This window comes from Ciconia boyciana, chromosome 1, assembly GCF_034638445.1.
Source record: "Ciconia boyciana chromosome 1, ASM3463844v1, whole genome shotgun sequence".
In the NCBI taxonomy this organism is placed as follows: domain Eukaryota; kingdom Metazoa; phylum Chordata; class Aves; order Ciconiiformes; family Ciconiidae; genus Ciconia; species Ciconia boyciana.
In genome coordinates, this window is record NC_132934.1 from 25,575,845 (window position 1) to 25,600,577 (window position 24,733).

The 24,733-nt window shown below is 38.4% G+C and overlaps 1 protein-coding gene across 1 annotated transcript; it reads left to right on the forward strand.

Annotated features, from left to right (window-relative positions):
- The first annotated feature begins 252 nt into the window (after nt 1–252).
- On the forward strand, nt 253–23,541 carry SLC13A1 (solute carrier family 13 member 1). The gene is made up of 15 exons (XM_072870070.1): nt 253–351; nt 2,157–2,285; nt 2,998–3,134; nt 7,112–7,299; nt 7,900–7,957; nt 8,047–8,113; nt 8,626–8,789; nt 13,372–13,491; nt 14,715–14,813; nt 14,903–15,004; nt 20,283–20,386; nt 21,281–21,390; nt 22,064–22,225; nt 23,159–23,296; nt 23,398–23,541. The coding sequence occupies exons 1-15, from the start codon at nt 253–255 to the stop codon at nt 23,539–23,541; spliced, it is 1,821 nt and encodes a 606-aa protein (XP_072726171.1).
- Nucleotides 23,542–24,733: the final 1,192 nt, after the last annotated feature.

Genomic DNA, 24,733 nt, shown 5'->3' on the forward strand with positions numbered 1-24,733 from the left:
GCAGGGAGAGAAAGTCATGAGGAGGCTGACATCTAGCCTTGGTTTATGATGAACACTTATCTTATCAACCTACTGTTAATAAACTCACTAAAACAATAAAGAGCAAGATTTAATTTTAACTTGGTTTACTGGCCTGCTTTAGCAATGGCTAAAGGTGATAGCTTGGAAAAATATTAATCAGAGTCAGCTATTTAAAGTCAGATCTATTTTTTGGCAGTTTCTGCAGGAAAGTTCATCTACTTGCCATCAACCATGAAGATTCTTAGCTACCTCCTGGTTTACCGAAGGTTCCTGCTCATTGTCCTCACCCCACTGCTTTTACTTCCACTTCCACTTATCATCAAAACCAAAGTAAGTAAGTGACCTGCTTTGAGAGGTAATTATTTTGCACCTGTATGTCAAGCCTGAGATTCCTAGATCTTTTCAGAATCATAGAATCATAGAACAGTTTGGGTTGGAAGGGACCTTGAATGACTTCATGATGTTTGCATTGCGGATTTTCTTTTTTTTTTTTTTTGTCAGGTCTGTGCTGGTTGCATGAAGTTCTGAATTATATATTTGTTTTCTTGTTCAGGAAAGGTTTTTCTCATTTAACTTCATCTAGACTACCTTAAAAATCCTGTCCTTACTATTACATTTTGGCCACTTTTAAACAGCTCTGTATGATTGACAAAGGAGATGAATTGTCAGAAAGACAGCTGCAATTACCTTTTTATTTGATGATGGATTCTGTTAAGTTCATCATATATTGTGTTGTCTGATAGCAAATGACTGGAATCAATGATCTGAGAAATTGCCTCTGGTTCCTAAATAGAGCAAAGGCTATGGCAGGACACCTTGGTTGTATTTTACTTGAAATAAATTATTCTGGCATTCAATGACTCTTGTGACAACTCCAGGCTGATGAAACAGCTATCTAAAAATTTTATTAGTGATTCTATTTGGTGCAGCTCTGATGTCAGCAGAATGAAATTGAATTATGCTGTGATGTATTATCACACATGCATTATACGTATCATGTGTAACAATATATGAAAGTCCAGTTCTGCAGTCCTTGCATCACAGAGAGACAGTGGTTACAGAGCAACATGCTTCACACTGTCTCACATCACAGTTTCAATATTTCAGTTTCCTCTCTGAGAGGAGAAACTTGAGAAACTCTTAATGCGGTAGGACTTAAGGGAGACGAACATTTGCTAGGTGATAAATGAATTGACGCTATCAAATTGTTTCATACATAACACAAGATTCCCTCAAAAAATAAATGTTAGCCATAGCTGACTGACTTGGATTTAACAGTGTTGTTTTCCAGTCAGAGGTTCCCAGAGCCATTTCATTAAGCTATTCCTTTCCCAATACAAACCATCTCTGCTGCTGTTGAGTAGTTTCATGCCTGAACCAGTGGCACTAAAAGATCAAAAACATTTTCCTCACGAGCAGAAATATAAATCAAAACTACACAAAAGAGGTTTCTAGGATTCTAGGAAAAACTAGGCTCACTTCATCCATTATATTTAGCTGTGGCTGCATTCTACAAGCAGCATTGAAGTAAATTCTCCTGAAAAAACTGAAAAAACTCCTGTTTTCCAGGAGTTTAAATAAAAGACACTCACTAAAATTACAAGTCTTAAAAACAACGCCTGTGTTTCTTGTCAGCCTTGCACAATGCTTTTTATATTAGATGTTATCCTTGCCTTATGGTGCTGCTGACAAAACTTCATTGATTACAGGAGAGACAAAATTTGACCTATTATTGACTGCAACTACTCCTAGCGGTTTAAAGGTTTGCTTGCAGCTGCAGAATGTTTGTGGTTTATGTTAATTCATGGTCTGAGAATGCTCCAGAATGACCTATATGATTAATTGTGCTTTGAAGGAAAAGGCAGCTGACTTTTTTTCCACCTTTCATAAGTGGCAGAATTTAAATAATTTTACTATCTCTTAGAAAAAATTATTTAAAACTACTTTACAGACTATGTTTCATATCTTAGCACGATTAGCAATAGCAGAAAATAAGTACCCTAAATTCAGGTCCCTTGACTCATACTTGTTCCAGGTGGGGGAATCTCTTTATTGACATAGCTGGACTTTTTGCAATTGTGATTTTTTTCCCAGATGATCCACTCATATTTTTGTTGGTGCCTTTTGTATTCTAGGAAGCAGAATGCGCATACACGTTGTTTGTAGTTGCCATCTTTTGGCTCACAGAAGCTTTGCCACTGGCTGTTTCAGCTTTGCTCCCTGCATTTATGTTCCCATTGTTTGGTATAATGGAATCTAAGAAGGTAACCCTTTTTTTCCTCTCTATCATATTATGGATTTCAATGATAAAATCTCCAAAGAGCAAACCACATAATCTTGAAACCTGATGGGCTAATCCATGGATTTGCTGAGTGCCAATCACAGTAGGTCTGCCTCAAGACTTGCTTATATGCTTTGTCCTCAGACCATTTTTCATATTTCTTTAATATTTTTTTTCTAGATTGTGATTCAGTGCTTAGATACCAGTTGATGGGAAAATGCTAGATAGATATAAAATATCCTTAATGTTACAGAAGTGAGATGACACACTAAAGACCCTATGTGCAAAATGCTGAGTCAAAGAGAGGACGCCACAGAAGATCGTACTCTAAGTCTATGTTTAAAGTTGTTCTTTTATCTGTTGGATAGATGACTAAATTAATAAAAGCAGCATTTCATTGGTGATTTAGTTCGTATGTGAGATGTGACTGATGACCTTAGGTTGTTCATACCATAAGCCTTATTTTTCTTTTTTTTTTAACACTATGCATTTTAGTGCACTTATTCTTGCATCATTTCAGTAATGAAATTAACAGTTTCAATGAAATTAGCAGTCTAAATTTAAGCCAAAAAAATTTCTTGATATTTATTTCAATATAAACCCTTACTGAAATTTTTTTTCATTAAACTGATAGTACCAAATACTAATAGAAAGTCACCATTTAGTTAACAAAATGTTTTTTGTTTTTATTTCAGGTGGCATCTTCTTATTTTAAAGACTTTCATCTGCTGCTGATTGGAGTAATTTGTTTGGCAACGTCAATAGAAAAATGGAATTTCCACAAAAGAGTGGCTTTAAGAATGGTGATGCTGGTGGGTGTCAACCCTGCATGGTATGTGCTAAACAATGTCCTGAAGGACAATAATACTTGTGGAAAGCTATGTATGCCAGAAATAATTGCCTACTGCTTTTTCTGTAGTAGAAATCCAGCCTTTCTTTTCTACTGAGACAAAGTAGATATTTGAAATTATATGATTGATTTGTGGGTGACACTTTATTATTTTTCTGAAATCCTAATTGAAAGTTCCCTGCAGTGATTCTGTTCATAATAAGGATCCTTCTGAACAAAAAAAATCTGATGAATTTGTGAATAATGTAAGGGTCCTGTTTCTTAATGGTGGTAGTACATTACTCACCTGATGCCTACAACTGAAAATCTGTGCTATGCTTATTATTAATTTGTATTTTAATACTGTTTGCAAAATTCTGGACACTTCCCAAAAACCAAGAAGAGTCCAAATACACAGTGAGGGAAAAAAGTAGTAAAATTAAAGGTGTGGTGGGGAAGGAAAAACACATTAAGCACAATGTCTTTATTTATGTTTTTTTCTTTGTATACCTATAAAGAAAACATCAAAGGAATAGGAACTTCCCCAGATGGATGAGGTGATGAGGGAAATGAAATCACACACTCTCTACTTACTCACTATCAGTATATATCCTATGAAATGAAAACTCTTTTCTTTGCTTGCTTTACAAGCTTGCAGAAAAGCTTTAGACCCACAGATTCATCTGTCAGCACACCAGTAAGGCTGCAGATAAGATCTGTAGAGCGAGTCTGGCTTCCCAGAATACATGATGCTTTATGACTCCTTGTCAGGAAGCACAGTGACAGGAAGTAAAAAGTCAGAAAAATAGAAACCCCAGGTCTAAAAAATGAGATGCCTCTTAGGTGATCTAACTAATAACAGCTCATGGAAATGCTGGATTATTTCTATTCCTCAGTGATTTGTCTGTCCTAATTTTAAATATCACATGTATTTTGATTTTTCCTGCGTCTTTTGATAGCTGGTAGCTTTCTTTTTTGACAAAATGCTCCTTACATTCTTGTTCAACTGCCTCCCATTACCTTTAGCTATATTCTTGAGCTATGTGGTTTTAGTTATTTCAGCTTCTCTTTTTCTGATCACTGCTAAATCATTACCTTTTGGCTGAAATCTTGAAAGGGAAAACCCAAGTGGATGGCATGCTGTGCTAAGCTCAACACTGCTGGGGAACTTGCTGTGGACACAGAAACCCGCAGCCAGCTGCTGAGGATACCACAGACGGCTTTGTAACACTGAGGAAGCAGTATTCCTCATAACTATCTCAGCTCTATCACATTTCCTGATCATGACAAAAGAATGATAAGATTATTATAAGATGATCTGTGAAGGAGAGAATCCTCCCACCTCTCAGCATCTGCTGCGCGTTAGCTGTGCCCACTGCAAAGTGATGCACGCTGTTCCCTGTGCATAGCCCTCCTCCTCCGCTAGCAGGAGTCCCCAGCCAGCCTGTGCACATTGGAGCCTCATCCAGCCCAAAGCAGAGATACCATTGTAGGAGGTTTCTGCATTAGAAGACATGGGGGATGCAGCAGTGGAAGTAGAATAGCAGGAGTCTTCTGGATTCTACATTCTGCACGCTCTTGGAGAAACTGGCTCGTATCAGAAATAGCGTGGCCAGCAGGACTAGCGAAGTGATAGTCCCTTTGTGCTCAGCACTGGTGAGACCACACCTCACATACTGTGTTCAGTTTTGGGCCCCTCACTACAAGAGAGACATTGAGGGGCTGGAGCGTGTCCAGAGAAGGGCAACGAAGCTGGTGAAGGGTCTGGAGCAGAAGTCTTATGAGGAGCGGCTGAGGGAACTGGGGTTGTTCAGCCTGGAGAAAAGGAAGCTGAGGGGAGACCTTATCGCTCTCTACAACTGCCTGAAAGGAGGTTGTAGAGAGGTGGGGGTCGGTCTCTTCTCCCAAGTAACAAGTGATAGGACGAGAGGAAACAGCCTCAAGTTGCACCAGGGGAGGTTTAGACTGGATATTAGGAAATTTTACTTCACTGAAAGGGTTGTCAAGCATTGGAACAGGCTGCCCAGGGAAGTGGTTGAGTTGCCATCCCTGGAGGTATTTAAAAGACGTGTAGATGTGGCACTTAGGGACATGGCAGTACTAGGTTAATGGTTGGACTTGATGATCTTAAGGGTCTTTTCCAACCTAAATGATTCTATGATTCTGTGAGTTCCTAAAGGCCTCCTGTCATTTGAGCTATGTGGTCTGGTCTGCAGACTCTCAGGGAAAGGTGAATATGTCTATGCAACGTGCAAGGACTAGAATGAGTAATAAAACACTGATTGTGCATTACATAGCAAATATAGTTGAATGTAAATGAAGTTATCATCCAAGGTTCCATGCAGAATATTTTTTAACAACACCACAGGGAGAATAATGCAGAAAAACTGGGGCTGAACAGGTTGGGATATATTTTATTATTTTTTTAGTCAATTTTAGAGTCACTCATTAGAGTACACCACACTGTACTAAATGGTCACCTGACCATCAGTCCGTCAAATGCTGGAAATTTATGATGAACTGTTTTGGAACACTTTAGTGAAGGTTTTAATTTGCTTTGATTCTAAATCCTCTTGCAAGTTGTACTAAAATTATATTTCTCTACAATGTGAACACTCATATTCAGTGTGCTTAGCCTGACCCATATTTTCTGCATAAAAATTTCTCTGGAAAACACAATTCTTCCTCAATTTCCATCTGAAGACATAATCAAAAACTGCGTAAAGTTAATGGGTTTTATACTACTGATGACAATTTGTGTTGAATCAGGTCCACCACTTGTAGGTCTGCAGATCATTTCATCATTATGCAATTAAAAGTACACAGAGAAAAAACAAGGTGCCCCTATTGAGAAAAAAACAAGTTTGAAATGTTGTTGCTATTAGCTGAAATGAAAGGCTATGAGAGGCATTTTGAATGGTATTTTTATGTCATAAAATATTGCTTACATTATTTTTGTATAAAATTTTATCCTTATGTGCTGAGTAATTCTTACAGTTTTTGTGAAGCTTTTGATCAAGGCTAGGCAAAGATCTTTACAAATTGCACAAATGACCTCAGAAAATGCTGCAACGCCACAGTCCCTCCACTCCCAGTTGTTCTCTCGCTGTGGTGACACATGGCAGGTGTTTAATGACACTGCCAACACCCTGAGACAGGAAGTCAAGAAGACTACTCTCATTTACAACTCCAAGAGATGCATTAAAAATGACAATGCGGCTTGTATTCTAAGTTTACTGCCCAACTTCACCAGATATGACATGGATTATTTGATTTTTTCAGTGTAAAACTAGAGTGGCTCCAGTCACTGTTGCAATTCAGTGCATTACATCAGTGCAATCAGGAATTGCACAGATGCAATTCCTATTTGTAGTAAACTTAGCATAAGCTGTGCCAAGACCAGACTAAGACATTGTAATGACCTTCACTTTCCCATTTAATATAAAATATGATGTTTATGGAAAGACAAATAATCGCTACACTTGTCTTGGGGCTCTGATTAAGAACTAAGTTAAGTACCACTTGCTGAATTGTTAATATTTCTTCCTATAACACCTGGACTGGTACCTAGAGGACTTACAGCCTAAGTGATAAGTCCAGGCTTTTGACCTACCTTGTAAAATATGAGATTAATAGCATTAGCAGTATAGCTATTTTAAATTTCATTCAAACTTGTGATATACATGGTGCTCTTTCTTCAAAGATGATCTAAATACAGTGTCATTCTGTGAATAAACATTATTGCTTCTGTTTTGATTTATAATATATTTACTCCTTTAACTCTAAAATATGATAATTTCAGTGTCTCTGATCAAGATAATTTTAATTCATAAACTTCCTTAGAGGTCAATTACAAGCTTTAAATTTTCAGTGTTTCCTACATTCAAGCTTTCTGTTGAAAAAGCTTTCCATTTATGTTAAATAGAGTGGTGATAGGAGGTGTTGCTGTAGCAGCCACTGACTCTTCTCTCCTGTTCCAGGCTTACGCTGGGTTTCATGGTTAGCTGTGCTTTCTTGTCAATGTGGCTCAGCAACACCTCTGCTGCTGCCATGGTGATGCCAATTGTAGAGGCTGTAGCTCAGCAGATCATCAGAGCTGAAGCAGAAGCTGATGCGCTGGAGATGTCTTGCTCTAACGGCTCCATCAACCCGGCACTGGAGCTGGACGGTAGGCACGCAGTGCAGTTTTTGCCTTTGCCCACCCTCACTCTGCAACGGAGTAAACACCACATAAACCAAAGCTGAATGGCTAGGGAAGTACTAGCATCATTACATGCTTCATTGTGAGACTTCTGTTGGATTACTGTGTGTGAGGTCTCTCATGTTCACAAAGATTAATTAAACTGAAGAGGTGCAGAATGAACATGGCAGTTATATGAGAGGAGGGGAGAAGAGGCTGGCTTGTTCAGCCTAGTAAAATGTCTGAAAAGAAATATGACTACAGGCTATAAATACAGTGGGGGTTAAATGTTAGCAAGAGAAAAGAGCTTTTAAAGCTCTAGGGTGATGTTGGGAGAACAAATGAATCTAAACTGGTTACATACACAGCTGGATTGTAAATCAGATTTCTCCTCATTAGAAGATTCAGACTCTGGGGAATAGGAGTCATGAAGTAGTAGGGCACAACTCAGCTGCTTTTAAGATTGGCACTTGTAAATGTATTCATGGGATGATGTAAAGTGATTGCATGGAATGGGACATGCTGATGGAACCTCTCCAGTTTTGTTCCTTTAAAATACTTATGTGTCTTTGCATCAATGTCTTACAGAAAATATAGGAGAATGTGAAAACAGTGACTGGAAAGAGAAAGAAAAACAAGTTAATGGGTAATAGTTATTCATTTACTAAATTCTGCTCTAAGAATTAATCTGAATAGAGTATCTGTTTATTACAATACATACCTTTGTTTTTCCAGATATGACAACAATATGGGTAGTACTGTGTGCACAATTGAAAAGGAAAATGAAAAAGAAAAGGAACAGGTACTTAAGGTGTCTTTTTATTATGCAACTAATGTGTGTAACTTAGTTTTAACCTAAATCTTACTTCTATGTAACACCTAACATGGCACAGCTAGCAATGAGGCTAGTTTCATGTGAGTAAGAGATACATGTGTATATACTCATACACATACAGTTTGCTTATGTAATTATTTCATTAGTGGGTTTGTGCTCCCAGTGTATTTTACACAAGCTAAACCAACCTCACCCGGGTACAAACTCTATATATCAGGTGTGGATATATATCAGTATATATAAAGGAAGTTGTTGTGTAAAGACTGAGACAGCCGAGGAAAAGGACTTCAGGATTTGACTCTCCCTCCCTTTCCTTTGCATGAATAATTGTAGTACCACTGTAACAGCAAAGGAAACCATGCTGCATACAGCTATATTGCCACAAAATTGTCTGGCTCTTCTGGGACATCCTTGAATCCTATTTTTGTGATTGATGATGTGCCCTTCTTATATATTAATTGGTGTATATTCTTTCTAAGCAGAACCTACCACCTGCTGAAACAGGGAGAAAAAGCAGAGAGGACAAATACAGTGGGATTTTCAAAATTATGTGCTTATGTGTTGCTTATTCTGCTACCATTGGAGGGCTGACCACAATCACAGGAACATCAACTAATCTGATTTTTGCTGAGCACTTCAATACGTAAGAGACTATATTGAATTATTTGCATTCTTCTTAATCCAGAATTTTAACCGTTCTTTCTTGAGATCTCACATGGCTGCCCTAAAATGCATTAGGAACCTTATCCTTTGATTTGATATTTTTTGATTCTATTACTCTCTTTTTGTTATTTTTTGTTAAAGAGATAATATGAAATTGCATGGTTGTGTTTACCTTACACTAGGAAAGGCTATAAGTGATCACTCAACACATGCAACAAGATGACCATTCTTTGGTTAAGTAGCTCTTTACTCTTTGAATAGCTGCATGAAAAAAGACGGGCTTATCTGAGGAGGAAGACACTACTTAGCATGAATATGACAGACACTATCTGGCCTTAAAGGACTGTTACTCATTTCTAAGTACAGCAGGAGTTAAGTTTGGGTCTGCTTAGCAAGAGCATGAGGAGACTTTCAGGAGGCTATGCTTAGTGCATTGTTGAAATGAGGAATTTAGGTCCATTAATCGAAGAAAAAGCAAATCATTTCAAACCAGTCTGAAACTTTGCGTTCAGTGGAACACTTTGTTTTGAGGTTATTAAAAACGTTCTTTAATATTTCTTGTCTTTTCTAAGCAGAACTACTTTGAAAAGAAAATTGTCAGATTTCATTCCAAAGCTTTTGAAAAACCAATAGTTCTGGCTGAACTTTTTTTTTTCTTCTGCAAACTACTCATTGCCAGAAATATTTCTACTCTAATTTTAAAATAGACAGAAATAAAGCACAATCCTTTTATTACCCTCTGCGCACTATTCTTTATTGGACATGGCAAAACGGTGAAAGACCAGTTATTGATAGATTTTCTTCCAACCTGTGTTCCATGAATGGATGAATTTTGGCTTCAGCATGCTGCTAAAGAGAACCGAAGTGGTCCAGTCTGTAAATCTGCCTGTGAGAATAGCAACAATGGATACAGTATGGAAACTATAAGAGTGCCTGTTATTGGGGCCAAAGAACTACACAGGGCAGACTATGGCATTATAAGTCCTTCAGACTTAAACTTTTAGACATATAAGCATTTCTGGTTCAAGCAGGCTTCACACTCAGGAGCCTAGAAGAATCCAAGATTGATTACTAGGGGTAAGAACTGTTCTTGTTCATTTCCCTGAAGTTGTAGGAAACTTGAAAAAAACTGGCTTGCAGCTGTTTTTTCAGTTTGTCTTAGCTGTTAACAATCTCTTCAAGAATGCATAAGCAGATTGTGTTCTCTTCCTGGGTCTTCACCCTCTGCCGGGAGCATGGGCTGTACATGGAGCACTGCATGTGTAATCCAGTTGTATACCCCACCAGGATTTGGTTTAATCTTTATACAGCCACTGAGCCTAATCCTTAACTTAAACTGAATCTACCACCTAACTGTGCAAATATTTTTATCTTTACCTGTCCTGCTCCCCTTCTCCTTAGAGGCCTCACTTGTATTTATGCCCTGTCTGAAGTGGGAATTGACCTGTTAGCATGACTTGGACACATTTGCGGTCTACCTTCATGTATCATAAGCATCTGAAGTAGAATACTTCAGCAAAAGAGCTGTACATAAAGCATATTCCTGAGTTTCCCACTCAGTGACAAATGACACTGTGAAATTCCATATTCCTCATATCTTGCCAATTTCCGTATTAAATAAGTTGGAATTAGTGTTTACTGTTCTCTACTTCCCTCCTTTTCATTTGTCACATGAAGAGGAAACGAGTATATCTGTGTTAGCATTGGAGCCTGTGTGTTGCTGGGAATCCTCAGCCTGCTGTTGATTTAGGACACGCGACTATGCTGTGTTCTACAGGGCAGAAGCAAACAGTGGAAATGGTGATGCAGTGCTAAGCATCCCTGCCATTGAGACCAACTTCCGTAAGGGCTCCTTTTCAAGATAGATTTGTTACTGATCCTCTCAGGGTCACTCTATTCATTCTTTAATTGGATGCAAAGAGACACTACAATATAGTGTCTAGAATACATCCAACTGAAAAAAAAAAAAGAAAAAGAAAGAAAGAAAAAAAGTATTGGCTAACACACCGAGAAGTTGTGTAACCAGCTAGTAGGCTAAGCATCAGTCTGCTCACCACTGCCCATAAGATACCCAGAAGCCTTTGTTGGCCAGGGAGGCATCAGTGAGGATGAGATGGGCTGGTCCTCACTGCTCCCTGGAACAGATCCTCAGTAATGCTGGGTCCCTTTCTTCTGACTCTGTATGTTTTTCCTTTAGTATTTTATCCCTTTCCTTATTGGTGTTTTTCCTCTTGAATCCTTCAGGCTGCTGCAGATCCCCATGTCAGTTATCTCACATCTGCAGTTTTACCTATCTAATTTTACATAGCTCTGCTGTAGAGACTTTCTCACAGCTCTTTCCCACACAAAGCAGTTTCTTCAGCACTGCAAGCCAAGGTTCACAGCTGGGCCATATTAGAGCAGGGCTGTGGATCCTAGGAGCACAGGCAGCTGCACTCCAGCGCAAGGGGAAGGCTGTGGAGAAGTTAGAGAGAGAAAGGGTTACCAGACAACATTGTGTCAGGGAGAAAACTGAGTTCTCCTATGCTTGAGGAAGAGTAAATCCTACAATGAAACCTTTGGTTCTCCAGTCAGGCTCACTGACAGGTTGCTCAGTTTCCTCAATCTTATTCTGATAACAGACTTTGACCTTCCAACAAAGAATCAAACTTTGCTAAATCACATTATCTTCAACCTCAGCAATTTTATAAAAGTCATAAAAGGAATAATCTTATCTGGATTTGTTTTATGAACCAAATTTGTTGGCATTTGTAGTGTTTGCCTGGAAAGAGTTTATTGTTGTTGGCACTGAATCACTGTAAAATGAGGATTATTAAAATCAATCACATTTTTTCATTTTCCAAAGGAAATGGGTCTAGAAAATATATAGTTCAGTGTGTCCTGTCCCTCCTTGCTTCAGGCAAGACCCGTAGTAGATAATCCAACAATAGCAGATAATCCAACCAGCACGATATAATAGATCATTTTTAAAATCATTTAAATTGATCATCCAGTCTAGCTGAGGAATATTTGCTCTGGAGATGAAGAATACCTAACTTTAATATTAAGATTACTAGAAATACTTACATGTATATTCAGCCCTGCACAAACTTACTGTGAAACCTGACCACAATAAATTAACATTTTATAACTGAATTGACTCTTTAGGATAAAGTTTTCAAGAGCTTGTTTTGTTGCTCAGTAAGGAATTATCACACATAATTCAGGAAAGATCATAAACACTTTATCAAGTGATGAAATGCTAAGTCATTGCTATGCTGATGTCAGTTTTTTCCTATCTTGAAATTCATACATTCAAAAATTGATATGGCTCATTATGTAACAAAAGCTAAATAGCCACGTAGTCAGTAAATTGTCTATAATAGCACAATGCCTTTTCTTGTTCCAGTTTCACTGTCTCATCACTATGTACAGTTACAATTTAGAGCATCACATCAAGAAGTGGGTAGGAGTTTTGGTTCAGTCCCTGCTGGCAGTTTAATTGCAATATATGTAAGCATCATAATAAATATAGATCAATCCTAAAACTTGCACAATACTTGAGAAAGCATTTATAATAAGCATTTACTGCCTCCAAGACCTATGTGACCATCAGAATTCCTTTTCTTCTAGCAAGGCCTGAAATACAAAAGATTGGCTAATAATTGGAAATAGCCATTACAGTCTCTGTCTGGACATTGTAATTTCCCTTCCATCTGATTTTTGCATCAAGGAGGAAGGCTGTTCAAGGAGACTAGAATTTTCTCACTTTTAGCTTTAAAAGCTCTCTCAGTAGAGCTAGAGGAGCTCAAAGGAAGCATAACTTCTGTTCATAAAGTAAATTGGAAAACAGGATTCATTTACCTGGCCTTTTTGCCTGTCTGGCATCTACCTCATTCAACAGTAAATTCATTTCTTTCAGAAAACCAAAGCCCATTTTTCCTTTTCTTAAATGCGCATGGCAGGGAGAGCTCTGGTTGAATGGCCCACATCTGTAAACAGTAGATTAAGACAGCCTCAAAGAGATAAGGTGGCTGGAGACACAATCCACCTAACAAATGAACATTTCTGCCTTTCCTGGAAATTAGCAATAATAATTTTGGTTTTAATCAGTTTTGAATCCCTTCTGGAACCTTAAACAATACAAGTCTCAATGTTGTCTCCACTGTTGTCTTCTAAGTTCATTGGAGCTTGTTCATTTGAGTATATTTTCTTGTGCTAAACTCTCCTCTCAAAGAACTGCTTTTCTTGAAGTTCTGTTTCTTTGTAGTCCTAATGGTCCTTAACGCTGTGAGTGGCCCTTCCTTGCCTACTGACCTCAGGTTAGACACACCTAGATCAGTGTCAGGTCCCCAGACCTGTTGCTGATCCAGTGCTCAAATAACTGGCACAGCTGGTTCCCGTAGTGGTCACGATGATCAGGAACAGGATGGGAGGGTGAGGGAGGAGGACACTGGAGGCCACCTCATGCTTAAGTCAGCTGCCAGCCAGAAGCACTCTCTTGCAGCAGGGCTTTCTGGCTCTTCTCACAAGTCTTCTTTCCTTTGCAAAGCTCAACTGAACAGTTTTTTACTTTCATCCAGACGTTACTCAGCTTGCCAGTGCATCAATTTTGGATCCTGGTTTATCCTTTCCATCCCCATCACAGTTATTATTCTGCTGGTCTCCTGGGTCTGGCTCCAGTGGCTTTTCCTTGGGTTTGAGTAAGTAAATGTTGTAATCAATAAAACTAAAGGTTGATGATATAAGAGATACTTTGTACCAGCAATAAATATTGCATCTAAGTTTAACAGGCTCAATATAAGATAATGTAGCAATAAGATAATGCAGCAACAGTGATTTTGCGTCCCTGATTAGTATGGATGAGTCTCTGGATGGGACAAGAATTTTCTAAAGTAAAGATCCTTGACTCAGCCCAAAGTGAAAAGTCCATATCACAAATTATGATATCCGTTCCTTTAGAATATGCAGACATCATCATTAAACAGTGCATGTGTGCAAGGCAGAAGAATACTGAAATTGTATACATTTTGGTCTAAGACTGGAAGATTTATGGTCAGGATGTTGCCCTTTGCTGGAGTCAGGAATTGGCTTGAATACTTGAGCAATATCTGTGTTATAAACTGGATGACTATATTTGTAAATGTGAAGTAAAAAACTTCCACTTTTCCAAAATTTATATGTGGTGGTATGGTGGGGGGGTTTCCCCTCAGAGCTTGTGCTTTTAAGGTTTTGGAGACGACAACGCTTCTTTTGGGCTGATTCTTCAAAGCCTTGTTCTCCATGAGTTCACTAACATCTGCAAACATAACAATGGGGACACCTGTCTTCCACAATTACCTGGCTATGTGTGGCACAAGAGATGAAGTCTGAGACTGTCTACTCTTAAGCAGACTTAAAATCATCCCATGCTTACCACTCCATATGTGAACATTTATTGTTTCATTTTTCTTGATTGTTTCAATAATGTTCTTTTTCACACTGTGTAAGGGTATTATCCAAGAAAGAAAACTTAGCTCGTACCAAATAGTCTGCTGATCAGTGTGCAGGCTACTCATGCGATACAAACTTTTTCATTACAAAACAAAGTAAAGCAAAGTATAGACGACTTTCATTAAATAGCCAGGTTATGTATTTGATTGTTTCAATTAGCTCCCATGATTAAAGTTTCATCCTTCCTGGGCAAATGAGCTAGTCAATAACAGGACACATTTCGTTGCTGCCTCTGTCAATCTCCCATTGGGGCTTTTTCAATTAATTCCAATACACTCAGTTTGGTGTGTAATAATTAAATGGGAGATGCTGCATTGTAAAATGAAAATTTTACTTTTGTAAAAAGTGCTATTGGTAACTGGAAAGGTTGGACTTTGTTTTTTTCTGTATACACCGTTAATTCATTGTTCAGTATTGCTGATTTACATTCCAGTTTTAAAAACATGTTCAAGTGTGGCAAGAGGAAAACAGCGAGAGAAGAAGCCTCAGCACAGGTGATTCAGGAGGAGTACAAGAAGCTTGGACCAATAAGGTATGTCAAACTATAAATCTGCAAACAAGAGCGAGTAAATCCAAGTGCAAATTCAGGAAAATGTATAACCCATTCTGTTTCTGCTATAGCTACCCAGAAATTGTTACACTTGTCCTATTCATTCTAATGACCCTGCTGTGGTTCACCAGAGACCCTGGCTTCATCCCAGGATGGTCTTCACTTTTCCCAAAGTAAGTAATCTTTTTTAATACACCAACAAGAATTGTACTGTGTCTTAACTACATACCTTCTTTTCTTCTCAATTGAAAAAAAAGAAAATACTTTCAATACTTCCAAAGTATTCCAGGCTGAAGTTGTTGAAAACCTTTGTAGTGTATACAGAATAGGTAAACTCCAGCAATTTCATAGATGTATGTGTGCAATATCTGAAATGTGCTAAACCCATTACAGGATAAAATAAAGTGCCTCCTAAGAGAAATTACGCCTAGTTTTTAGACTTGATCCAGTGAGGGAGAATGCATAATGATTGATGTTACAGTATCCTACTTCCTCATCAAATCTACAATTTAAAGAATAAATCTTTGGTTAGAATTTTTGATCTACTGCCCTTAGTGACAGCCACCCTTGTATGCATACAGGCCAACATCCCCTGCTTTGACAGCTCTAATTAATGATATAAATTACTATCTGTTCATACATAACTCTCTCAATGTCACAGTTCAACTAACCACCCGAAAGCTAGGAACTATTCAGGAACTATTAAATTTTTTGCCTTCTGCTGCAGCTTGGTTTTCAATTGCTTCCCCAGGATCACCTAGACTTTTTTCCCTAAGAAATTGGTCACTCTTGCAAGAACTTATAATACTGTGATATCTCCTGTTCTCTTGCTGTAATTACTGTAATTTCAGTTCTGTCCTGTGATAAAGGTCTGAGTTTTGCTCTGGAGTACTGGGAAGTAGTTGCAGGATTGGAAGGAGCAGGACTTTGTGCTGTTTAGGCCCTTCTGGATTTAACATTTATTACTGGATGGGTCAAAGGCCAGTGCTGGACTTGGATGGTAATTTTCCATTTTGTTTTCCTGTGTGTCTGTCATAAATGACATACGAACATGTATCCATCATGCCTCCTCTCTTTAAATATACTCCCACTGTTCATGCACACACACGCACGCACCAGCGCTCTGCCAGAAAGTCTGGTAGGGGATATTAGAAGAAATAATTGTAGCCCTTTGAAGATTTAAAGTGCAAAGGAAAATTATTTTGTGTGAAAAATGGCATTAAAAAGTGCAATAAAAACTAAGATTGTTTTAAAATTATTTTTTCATTACCCCAAAAATTGCAAAAGAACGTTTTTTCCCTTTATAACAACAGCAGAGCTGATGATCATTGTCTCATACGAAACACTGTATTCTTGAAGGGGTTTTGGAGTGTTAACCTAATCAAGCAATCAGCCAGCTAAGCAATCAGGCTGGCTTTGTTTCTCTTTCTGCTTCATATTAACATCCAGTGCTCATCGAGCACCATTTAACAAGATACATCTGATACTGAAAAACAGATATTGTAAACAACCTTTCAAATTTGGGACTTATGGCTCAAATGGATTATTTCAGTCCAGAGATCCCCATTTTCCTATTTGAAGTTGTCTGTTTACTGTCGTCTGAGGATTTTGTTCACTGGCAGGGAAAAGCAGAATACTCTCATCATAAGTGTGGTTACAGGTTCTGCACAGGGATGTTACTTTGTGGATGCCCTCTAATGTTTTCCTTGGAAGGGAACACAAGCACGTGTCATGTCACATTAGGCTGAATCGTGTTATCATTTGGGTGAGGTAACCTGAAGAGAAACAAAGCTTGTATTACTGCCTAACAAAACCTTTAAGGGGAAAGAAAGCTTTTCTTACTATTCAGACCTTGCCTATTTCTAGATAGCTTTAATTTATCAATCAATGGCATTAACTGGCATAAAACCAGGCAATTGGGTTTTTATTTTTCTGAGCAACAGAAAACGTAGTGAAGATACATGAGTGGGGCAAGGAGGAGCACAGGTACAGCTGCGAGTAGTAGTGAGCCATCTTCTTTAAAGAAAACAAAGAAGCAAACAGGAAAAAGAACTCAAAACCCAAGAACTGTGGTTCTGTCAATGGTCACATTGCACTCATCACCGTGATGTCCAAGAGGCTTCTAGCAGTGCATGAACTGCAGCTTACTTCTCTTAAGCCTGTGTTCCCTAATGCCTCTGCGTACAAAATTGTTCAGTGTTTTGGATTTAAGTATACTGATAGGCACGTGCACAACTTCCTTACAGTTATGTAACAGGAAACAACTGTAAAGAAATATTCTCTGCCCTTAAAATCTAATTTCTTATCAGAAACCTCATAGTACTTATTTTGCACAGGCCCTTATCGCACAGTCTCAAACCAGCCTCAGTGAAGTTCTGTCACCTGCACAGATGAGCTTCCTCCTTGGGAAAAACTGCAGTGTCAGAGCCATAAGCAACCTTGAGACCCTCCATGGCCAGTGAGTGGGTCCTATTAGGTACGATTCACACTGCTCCCAGGGCCTTAAACCAGACAGGACTGTCAGTTCATCTATTCTAACATGCTGACGGTCAGAAGAGCTACATTATTCTGTGTTAGCCCGGTATAGATTTATTAGAACACAAATTCCCAGAAAGCAACCAGGCTTGATTTCAGGGTGGCAAAGCACAGTTTCCTCAGATTTGGGGATTTACCGCTTTCCTTGATAGTCTGTCTTGGTGGATAATCATCTCTGTTGCCAAACTGAACGAGACAAACTGGCACCTTGTTTTCTGTCTGAATATAGCTTCCAGCCATCTGTTTTTGCCTTTCCCTGCTGTGTTGAAAACTTTTCTGTGATAGGTGCTTTAAGGATATACGTATCTGGTTTAATTATATCACATTATAAGCTTTGTTTTGACAAACTAAATGGAATGCTCAAAGTTTTGCTTCAAGAAACAAATTCCCATCACTCTCACCACCCATGTTCATGTTCTCAGCCCCCTGTGTGCACCCTCACAAGTTACTGAATACCCCTTTAATACGCCTTTAAAACACTGATTATTTTTTTTTAAATCCCAGCAGAAATATTGGTATTTAATGATGATACCTCCCCACTTTTTAAGGGTTACTTTTTGAAATGTCAGCCAATTTTTAATCCACTTTTGTGCTGTAACAGTATCGAGTAGAGCTCATTTTTAAGCACCATTATCAGATGCCTTTCAAATATACATTACCTTTACCAGTTAATTTTTCTTAAGAAAAGTTTGTAAATCTATTAAAGACTAATCCTTTACTGTCCTGCCCTGAGCCCCTGTTACCTCCCTCTGGAGGCAGACAGCAGGATGTTTTAATAAATGTATAACACTACATAGAACAGCCCAGGGTAAAAATGCCTGTTTCCTCCCCATCTGTTGACAGCACAGGATCACACATCATTTCTGCTATAGCAGTTTCTTTCCATGTCCTGGCCTGATTCCAGGCTGTGGGGTATTAGCTTCAATTAGAGCAGTTTCAAGCTGGCCTTTGGCCAGGACTTTATGAACCTCATAGGAAACAGAAAGTTCAACACTGGGCTGCAGCTGCTTACAGCTAATGTATGCAAGGTGGGCTTCCCTCACGCTTCCTCAGATTACTGCCTGAGTGTATTCTTTCTTTTTTCTGCGCGGTTTATTCCTTTATTTACTGCCAATACAAGGCCACTATGTACTTTTGCCCACAGCCCTGTTCTCTACAATGATCTCAGTTGGAGTCATTGTGAGATCTCCTTAATCAACAGCCTTTTTGCTTGCTTATAGGACAATCAGATTTGCACTGTTACAAGCAGGTAGATGTTGTACATGCAGTTGTATTACAGCTTGGATAAATGGACTTTTAAAATTGTTTATCTCAAAATTTGATAATGATTGAAAAGCTTCTGTTTGGAATGGTGCCATGTGTGTCTTCATACTAGTATAACTAACAGTAGGATGTTGTGTGTGTCCCAAGCAGGTTTTCTGAGAATGGTGTTTTCTTTTTAAAAGTGTTTTCTGTGCTAGCAGACAATAGGAAGCAGGAGACAGAATATATTAGAGAACCACTTCAACTTCTATGGCAGCTTCATTTTGTGACAGCATTAGCTAAAACTATGCTGGTTGTGGTGTCAGTGTGCTAAGAATATTAAGGTGTTTTGAATCTCACCTAACACTGTTGCTAAAGCAAAGGGATCTGCCAGATTATACAATTGTGACGTATGACTGGGAGATGACTTTTCCCTTTCAGTGAGAAGCCCCATTTTAGTACAAAACCTTAAGCTGCTGGGAAGATCTGCTAGGAAGTTATGCTTGGACCTACTGTAGCTGCATATGCAGAAAAGCATATGGTATGAGGCTGAGAGGACAAATATATTGGTACATTGGTTCAGGAAAACTTACAGAAGAACTTACAGAAAATAGAAAAAAAAAATAACAAAACTTAAGAAAATGTTGGTTTAACTTTCTTCAGCAAAATTCTTATTCATTTGAATGACCATCTTGACTGAAATAAGACAGACTGGGATGTGTCACCACCTAACAGTGTGTAACAGAATCAGATGGATGTGTTAAAACGGCCTTAGATCTCAGCTTTTCACTCTACCTGATCTTGGGGCTACTCTGTATAAGTTAAAAGGATATTGGATCAGTTTAAGAAACACTAGTGCAAGCAATTCTCAGGCACTGGAAATGACCAAAATAAACATGGCCCTTGTGTCTATGACACTAGTAGTAACAGCCATAGGAGGATGACAATAAAGCTCTGCTTCCTTCTCTTAGCTATAAAAGCATCTTCCTTTGCAGGTGTGCACAGTGCTCTTAAGGCCTGTTGGACTGAATCTATTACAGAGCATATTAAAGTTATTAAATTTATCATTGAACTGTGAAAATTAGTTGTTTAAGCATCAGCTATTCCCAAACATTCCCCTCCCCCAGCTGATTTCTGTGTGGCAAAATAACACGTGCTTACTCATACTTACTTATAAATTTAGAGGGCTTGCATCTAATATTTCTACAGATGTGGTGAAATGACCTTGGCTGGCTGCCAGATGCCCACCTAGCTGCTCTCTCACTCCCCCTCCCTAACAGGACAGGGGAGAAAATAAGGTCAGAAAGCTTGTGTGTCGAGATAAAGACACAGACATCCCTTACCAGTTACCATCATGGGCAAACCAGACTTGATTTGGGGAAAATTAATTTAATTTAGTTGCCAATTAAAAATAGAGTTGGATGGTGAGAAACAAAGACAAAACTAAAATACTTTTCCCCCACCCTCTTTCTTTCCAGGCTTAACTTCACTCCTTTATTCCTGACTCCTCTACTACTTTCCACTGCACCAAGTGGCACCGGGGGTGGGGAATAGGGGGTTGTGATCAGTCCATAACAGCTCCTTTCAGCCACTCCATCCTCCTCCCCACTCTTTCCCCCTGCTCCTCCTGACTATATATATTTATGTGTTTTTTTCTTGTTAAATTCTCCTCAGGTATAAAGGCTATGCTACAGATTCAACAACTGCCTTAGTGATAGGCCTCCTGTTCTTTATTATTCCAGCAAAAACATTTTCTAGGACTTCAAATGGAGAAAACAGTTGAGTATATTTTGATGTGGATTTTACTACAATAAGGTATCATCTAAGATGCAACTATAAATATAACTTATTGCGTTTGTTAGAGGAATGTTGTTAAATACTAATGTTACAATCTTAATACAGGGTAATATTTCACTGGGATATAAAGCCTCCCTGGCCTGGAAGTTAGTGCCAACAATTAAGCAATGCGAGCAGCATGAGCTTGTGCTGTGCAGGAACCTGCTACCTGCAGCCCACCACCACCACTGGAAACCACCTTTCCATTGACTGCCGTGGGCTTTGAATGGGACTGCACGGGGCAGGGTTGGGTTTATTTTTTTAAAATGCTACTGCTTATTTAAGATACCCTATAAAAATGGTAAATGAGTCCATTCTCATTTAATTTTTCCCCTTCAAAATGGAATTTACCCTTATTAAAGTATACCCCATCTTGTCCTCTTTATGCATTCAATTCTGCTGCTGAAATCAATGAGATCTGGGGGTTCATAGAGAATGCAAGATCAGAACGTAAATGAGTCTAAGTGAAACAGCATTTGCTCAGCAATCTGTCTGAATAGTGCAGTTTTATTGAGTAAATTAAACTCATTGATATCCCATAGCTATCTTCTGCATAGGGAAGGAGGGCAGAGGGGCCAATGCTTCGCTGGTGGAAACCGTCGTTGTAGTTCTATCGTCTTCAGGCTGTGACGGTTTTCACCAGCTAAGGATCTGTCCCAGGAAGAGCAAGTTGTTCATGTCAAAGACTTTCTTCACGTTATAATGATGAGATTTTGCCTTTGAGTATTTCCCAAGTACTTCCTCAGAGACATTATTTCAAGATGTTTTTCAATATGTTTCTAAATGTTGGTGGGGGTTTTGGTATGGGTTTTTTTTTTTAATTTTTTTTTCTCTAGCTGTTTTTGGTTACACTCCACTGATTACTTGGAAGGAATTTCAGTCGTGCATGCCCTGGGAAATAGCTATTCTTGTTGGTGGCGGGTTTGCACTGGCAGACGGCTGTGAGGTAATGCAATTTATAGAAGATACTGAACAATTAGCATGACCCACATCAGGAGCAATTCAGACATGCAGTGTATTCACAGATATTCTCCTGTTTTAGCAAGTTATTCTGTAGCAATATTGAACACGATAAATGTGACGAATATTCAAGACATTCAGAAAGCAGGGTTGCAAAAAAAGTTTACTTTGTCTTCAAAGACTATGCACAATGATGACTGCTGCTTGTTATTTAATTTAAACCTGATGGTGGTAGGAGTTGTGCAGACACACTGTTTCCAAAGCCTTAGGGTTAATGTCCCATGTCACTGAGGTACCTCCCACATGGAGCCCTGCTGTGCACTCCAGTAAATCAAGCAGGTTTTCTGGCCCAAATTCTGGTTATGAAGCTTGATATATGCATATTACAATTTTCTGATTATGACTCCTCTAAATATCTCAGAGGTGTAAATATAAATAAATGGAATATAGTTTGCATGGGTTCCTATAAGACACCATTGAATTAGAAAAATGTGCTTAAAAACATGTGGTAGGAATATGGAAAATATTTCAGATTTTTTCTCTTTTACACAAATACTTTACAATTAGCAGATGAGTAAATTCCTAGTCTATACCATTTATTCTAACTTTCTTCTCAGTGATTTGTAAAACATAATCATGTTGTCATATTCCTTATGCAGGTTTCAAAACTTTCTGAGTGGGTAGCAAGTAAATTGACCCCTCTAGGATCATTACCCTTGTGGCTGATAATCCTGATATCATGCCTTATTGTCACTTCAGTAACAGAAGTGGCCAGCAATCCAGCTACCATTACGATATTTTTGCCCATACTATCTCCTTTGGTGAGTATGACACAGGTTGTTTTTAATCAGAATCTGCTCTGTCATCCATGTAATAATACAGCTGCTCAAAGAAGCAGTTTTTAAAAGTCTCCATAAAATACTTCATGTAATTTTTTTGCTGTGCCATGTTGTGCATTAGATACTCGGTTGTTCTGGGGCTTTCTTACAAGAGATGTTGAAAATTCAGTAAAATTAGGTGAAAGTTCAACACTCAAAAAATTGACGCTGTTATTCCTATTTGCGTATAGTCAAAGCACTTAAGGACAGGTCTCCTAGTGTTTCTTCAGGACCACATCTTCAGCGAAAATTGTTAACACTGCAACTTTCAAGCTGTCGCCAAAGAGAAGAGAGGGCTAATAGATGTGCTTTATATGTAATTCTCATTTCTTCTCTCCTTAGCTCAATTGTGTCCTTTCTTCTCATCATCTTTATCAAAACACCCAGTTCTTTCTTCTTCAAAACTTACTGATCATCTTCTAGTCTGTAGATTTTCCTCTTGGCCAGCCTAGACACATACTAATGCCCTTTCCCTCTCTTACAAAGAAACCTCAGTCCTCACTTCATTGAATCTTGCCTATGTATTATATACAAATTCAGCTTTATCATCTTTCTTGCAGTGTTTTGCTTTTAGTGCTTGTGCAGTGCCTACACTGTTTGCAATAGTCTTATTTTATGGACTCAACTACAACTGGAAAAAACCAGGCGTGAATTTAAAGTTCAGTAGCTATTCTGTATTAGAATCACCTTTTCTCCTCTGAAGCATTCCCAGATATAATCTTAAAAATGAGTTATCAGAAAAGGTTATTTCTCACTATTTAAACTGCCAGTTCTGTTCACAGTTCACTTGTGTTAATACAATCAGTTTGTATTTATGTATTTCATCTGGCAGATGTGTCCCTTGACAGCTGTTCTCTCTCTTTTCTTTTACGATAGGCTGAAGCCATTCATGTGAACCCACTTTTCATTTTGATACCTGCCACCTTGTGTACTTCCTTTGCATTCCTGCTTCCTGTAGCAAACCCAGCCAATGCCATTGTATTTTCATATGGTCATTTAACTGTTATGGACATGGTGAGTTTTAAGCAAAGCTCCCTAAAGGGGATTTTTAGCATTTAAAAAACTTTCTTCAGTGTCTTGATGTGAGTTTCTGCTTTCTTTTTCCTCTCCTTTAGGTGAAAGCTGGTTTGGGCATTAACATCATCGGAGTTGCTGTAGTTATGCTTGCAATTATGACATGGATAGTGCCTATATTCGATCTCTATACTTACCCAAGTTGGGCACCAAACATTCCTTCTACAAATAGCACTGGGCTGTAAAAAAAAAAAAAATAATCCTGGGGATTGGTTTGAATTGGTCTTGTTTCTTTTCTTTTTCACTGACTTGTGGTGAGTCACTTAAAATGCTTTTTGTCGCCACAACAACAGGGATCCACATTACTATAAATGCCATATTTCACAGTCCCAGAGACTGATGATCCAGTCTGAGAGTCTAATCAGGAAGAGTGCTAGACTTTCTAAATATCATAAAGTTAGATCAACTTTCTAATCTATTTCAGCTAGTCTGAATTTTTATATCTTCATATTATGAAGGAAAAAATAAATGTGCGTAGCCACTGGCAGTTTGCCCCCATTCTCAGGGTAGTGGAATAATGAGATTTAGATTTTTTTATTTCAAATAACTCTTCTTACTGTTACTTTGGTGATATTTGAGGGTTTTCCAAGAACATACTGGTTTTCTGTTTTCTAGATTCAAACACTGTTTGAAATGGTGTTGATCACAAACAAAATATCAGGCAGGGGATTATCTTGAACACATAGTTTACAGACCTGTCAAAAATGCACAGAAAATGGAGAAGAGCAGCACGACCACTTACACAGCACTTTATCTGTGAAGCACCTTGTAATTTGGAAGGAGAATATATACTTAAGCATATGTTCAGTCTACCTCCTTCCAGGACCTCACTGAAACATGGTGGTGTTGTCGTTTAGTATTTTTCTAGATAGACACGTATTGATAGATCTGAGTTGATCTATATGAATGGAGACTAAATTATCATCCTACCTCTCTACCAAAAGTAGAGATATATCCCCTTGATGAACGAAAGCACAAGATAGAGTGCTGAAGATGTGACGCTCAATCCATCAATCAAGACTACAGTGCATCTTCACCAGGAGGCTCATGATCTCTACAGGACAGCTGGCAGTTTAAGGTTTCTAGACTGTGTTAATGTTATAAACATAAAACAGTGCAATGTAGTCAGAAGGGAAGTTTGGAGTTCAAAGATATCTTATAATAATGGTGGTTTATATGGTTGTTACATGTTTTTCACTGTAAGGACTACAGCATTGTTCTTTTCACCTGTTGGGAAGACCTGTGACAATTTGTAAAGAGCGTTTAGTTAATAGCCTGAATCAAAGCTGCATGTATTGAGCTTGGGTCATCCCCTGGGGCACCTCTATGATGGTTGTAAACCTTAATCTGTCTTTTACAGATACTGTAAATTATCCA

Bases quoted from the DNA above. Each gene is read 5' to 3' on its own strand.
- SLC13A1 (XM_072870070.1), top strand. From the start codon at position 253: ATGAAGATTCTTAGCTACCTCCTGGTTTACCGAAGGTTCCTGCTCATT. The intron at 352-2,156 runs GTAAGTAAGTGA...TTTGTATTCTAG, and splicing joins CACTTATCATCAAAACCAAA to GAAGCAGAATGCGCATACAC. The intron at 7,300-7,899 runs GTAGGCACGCAG...AATGTCTTACAG, and splicing joins CCCGGCACTGGAGCTGGACG to AAAATATAGGAGAATGTGAA.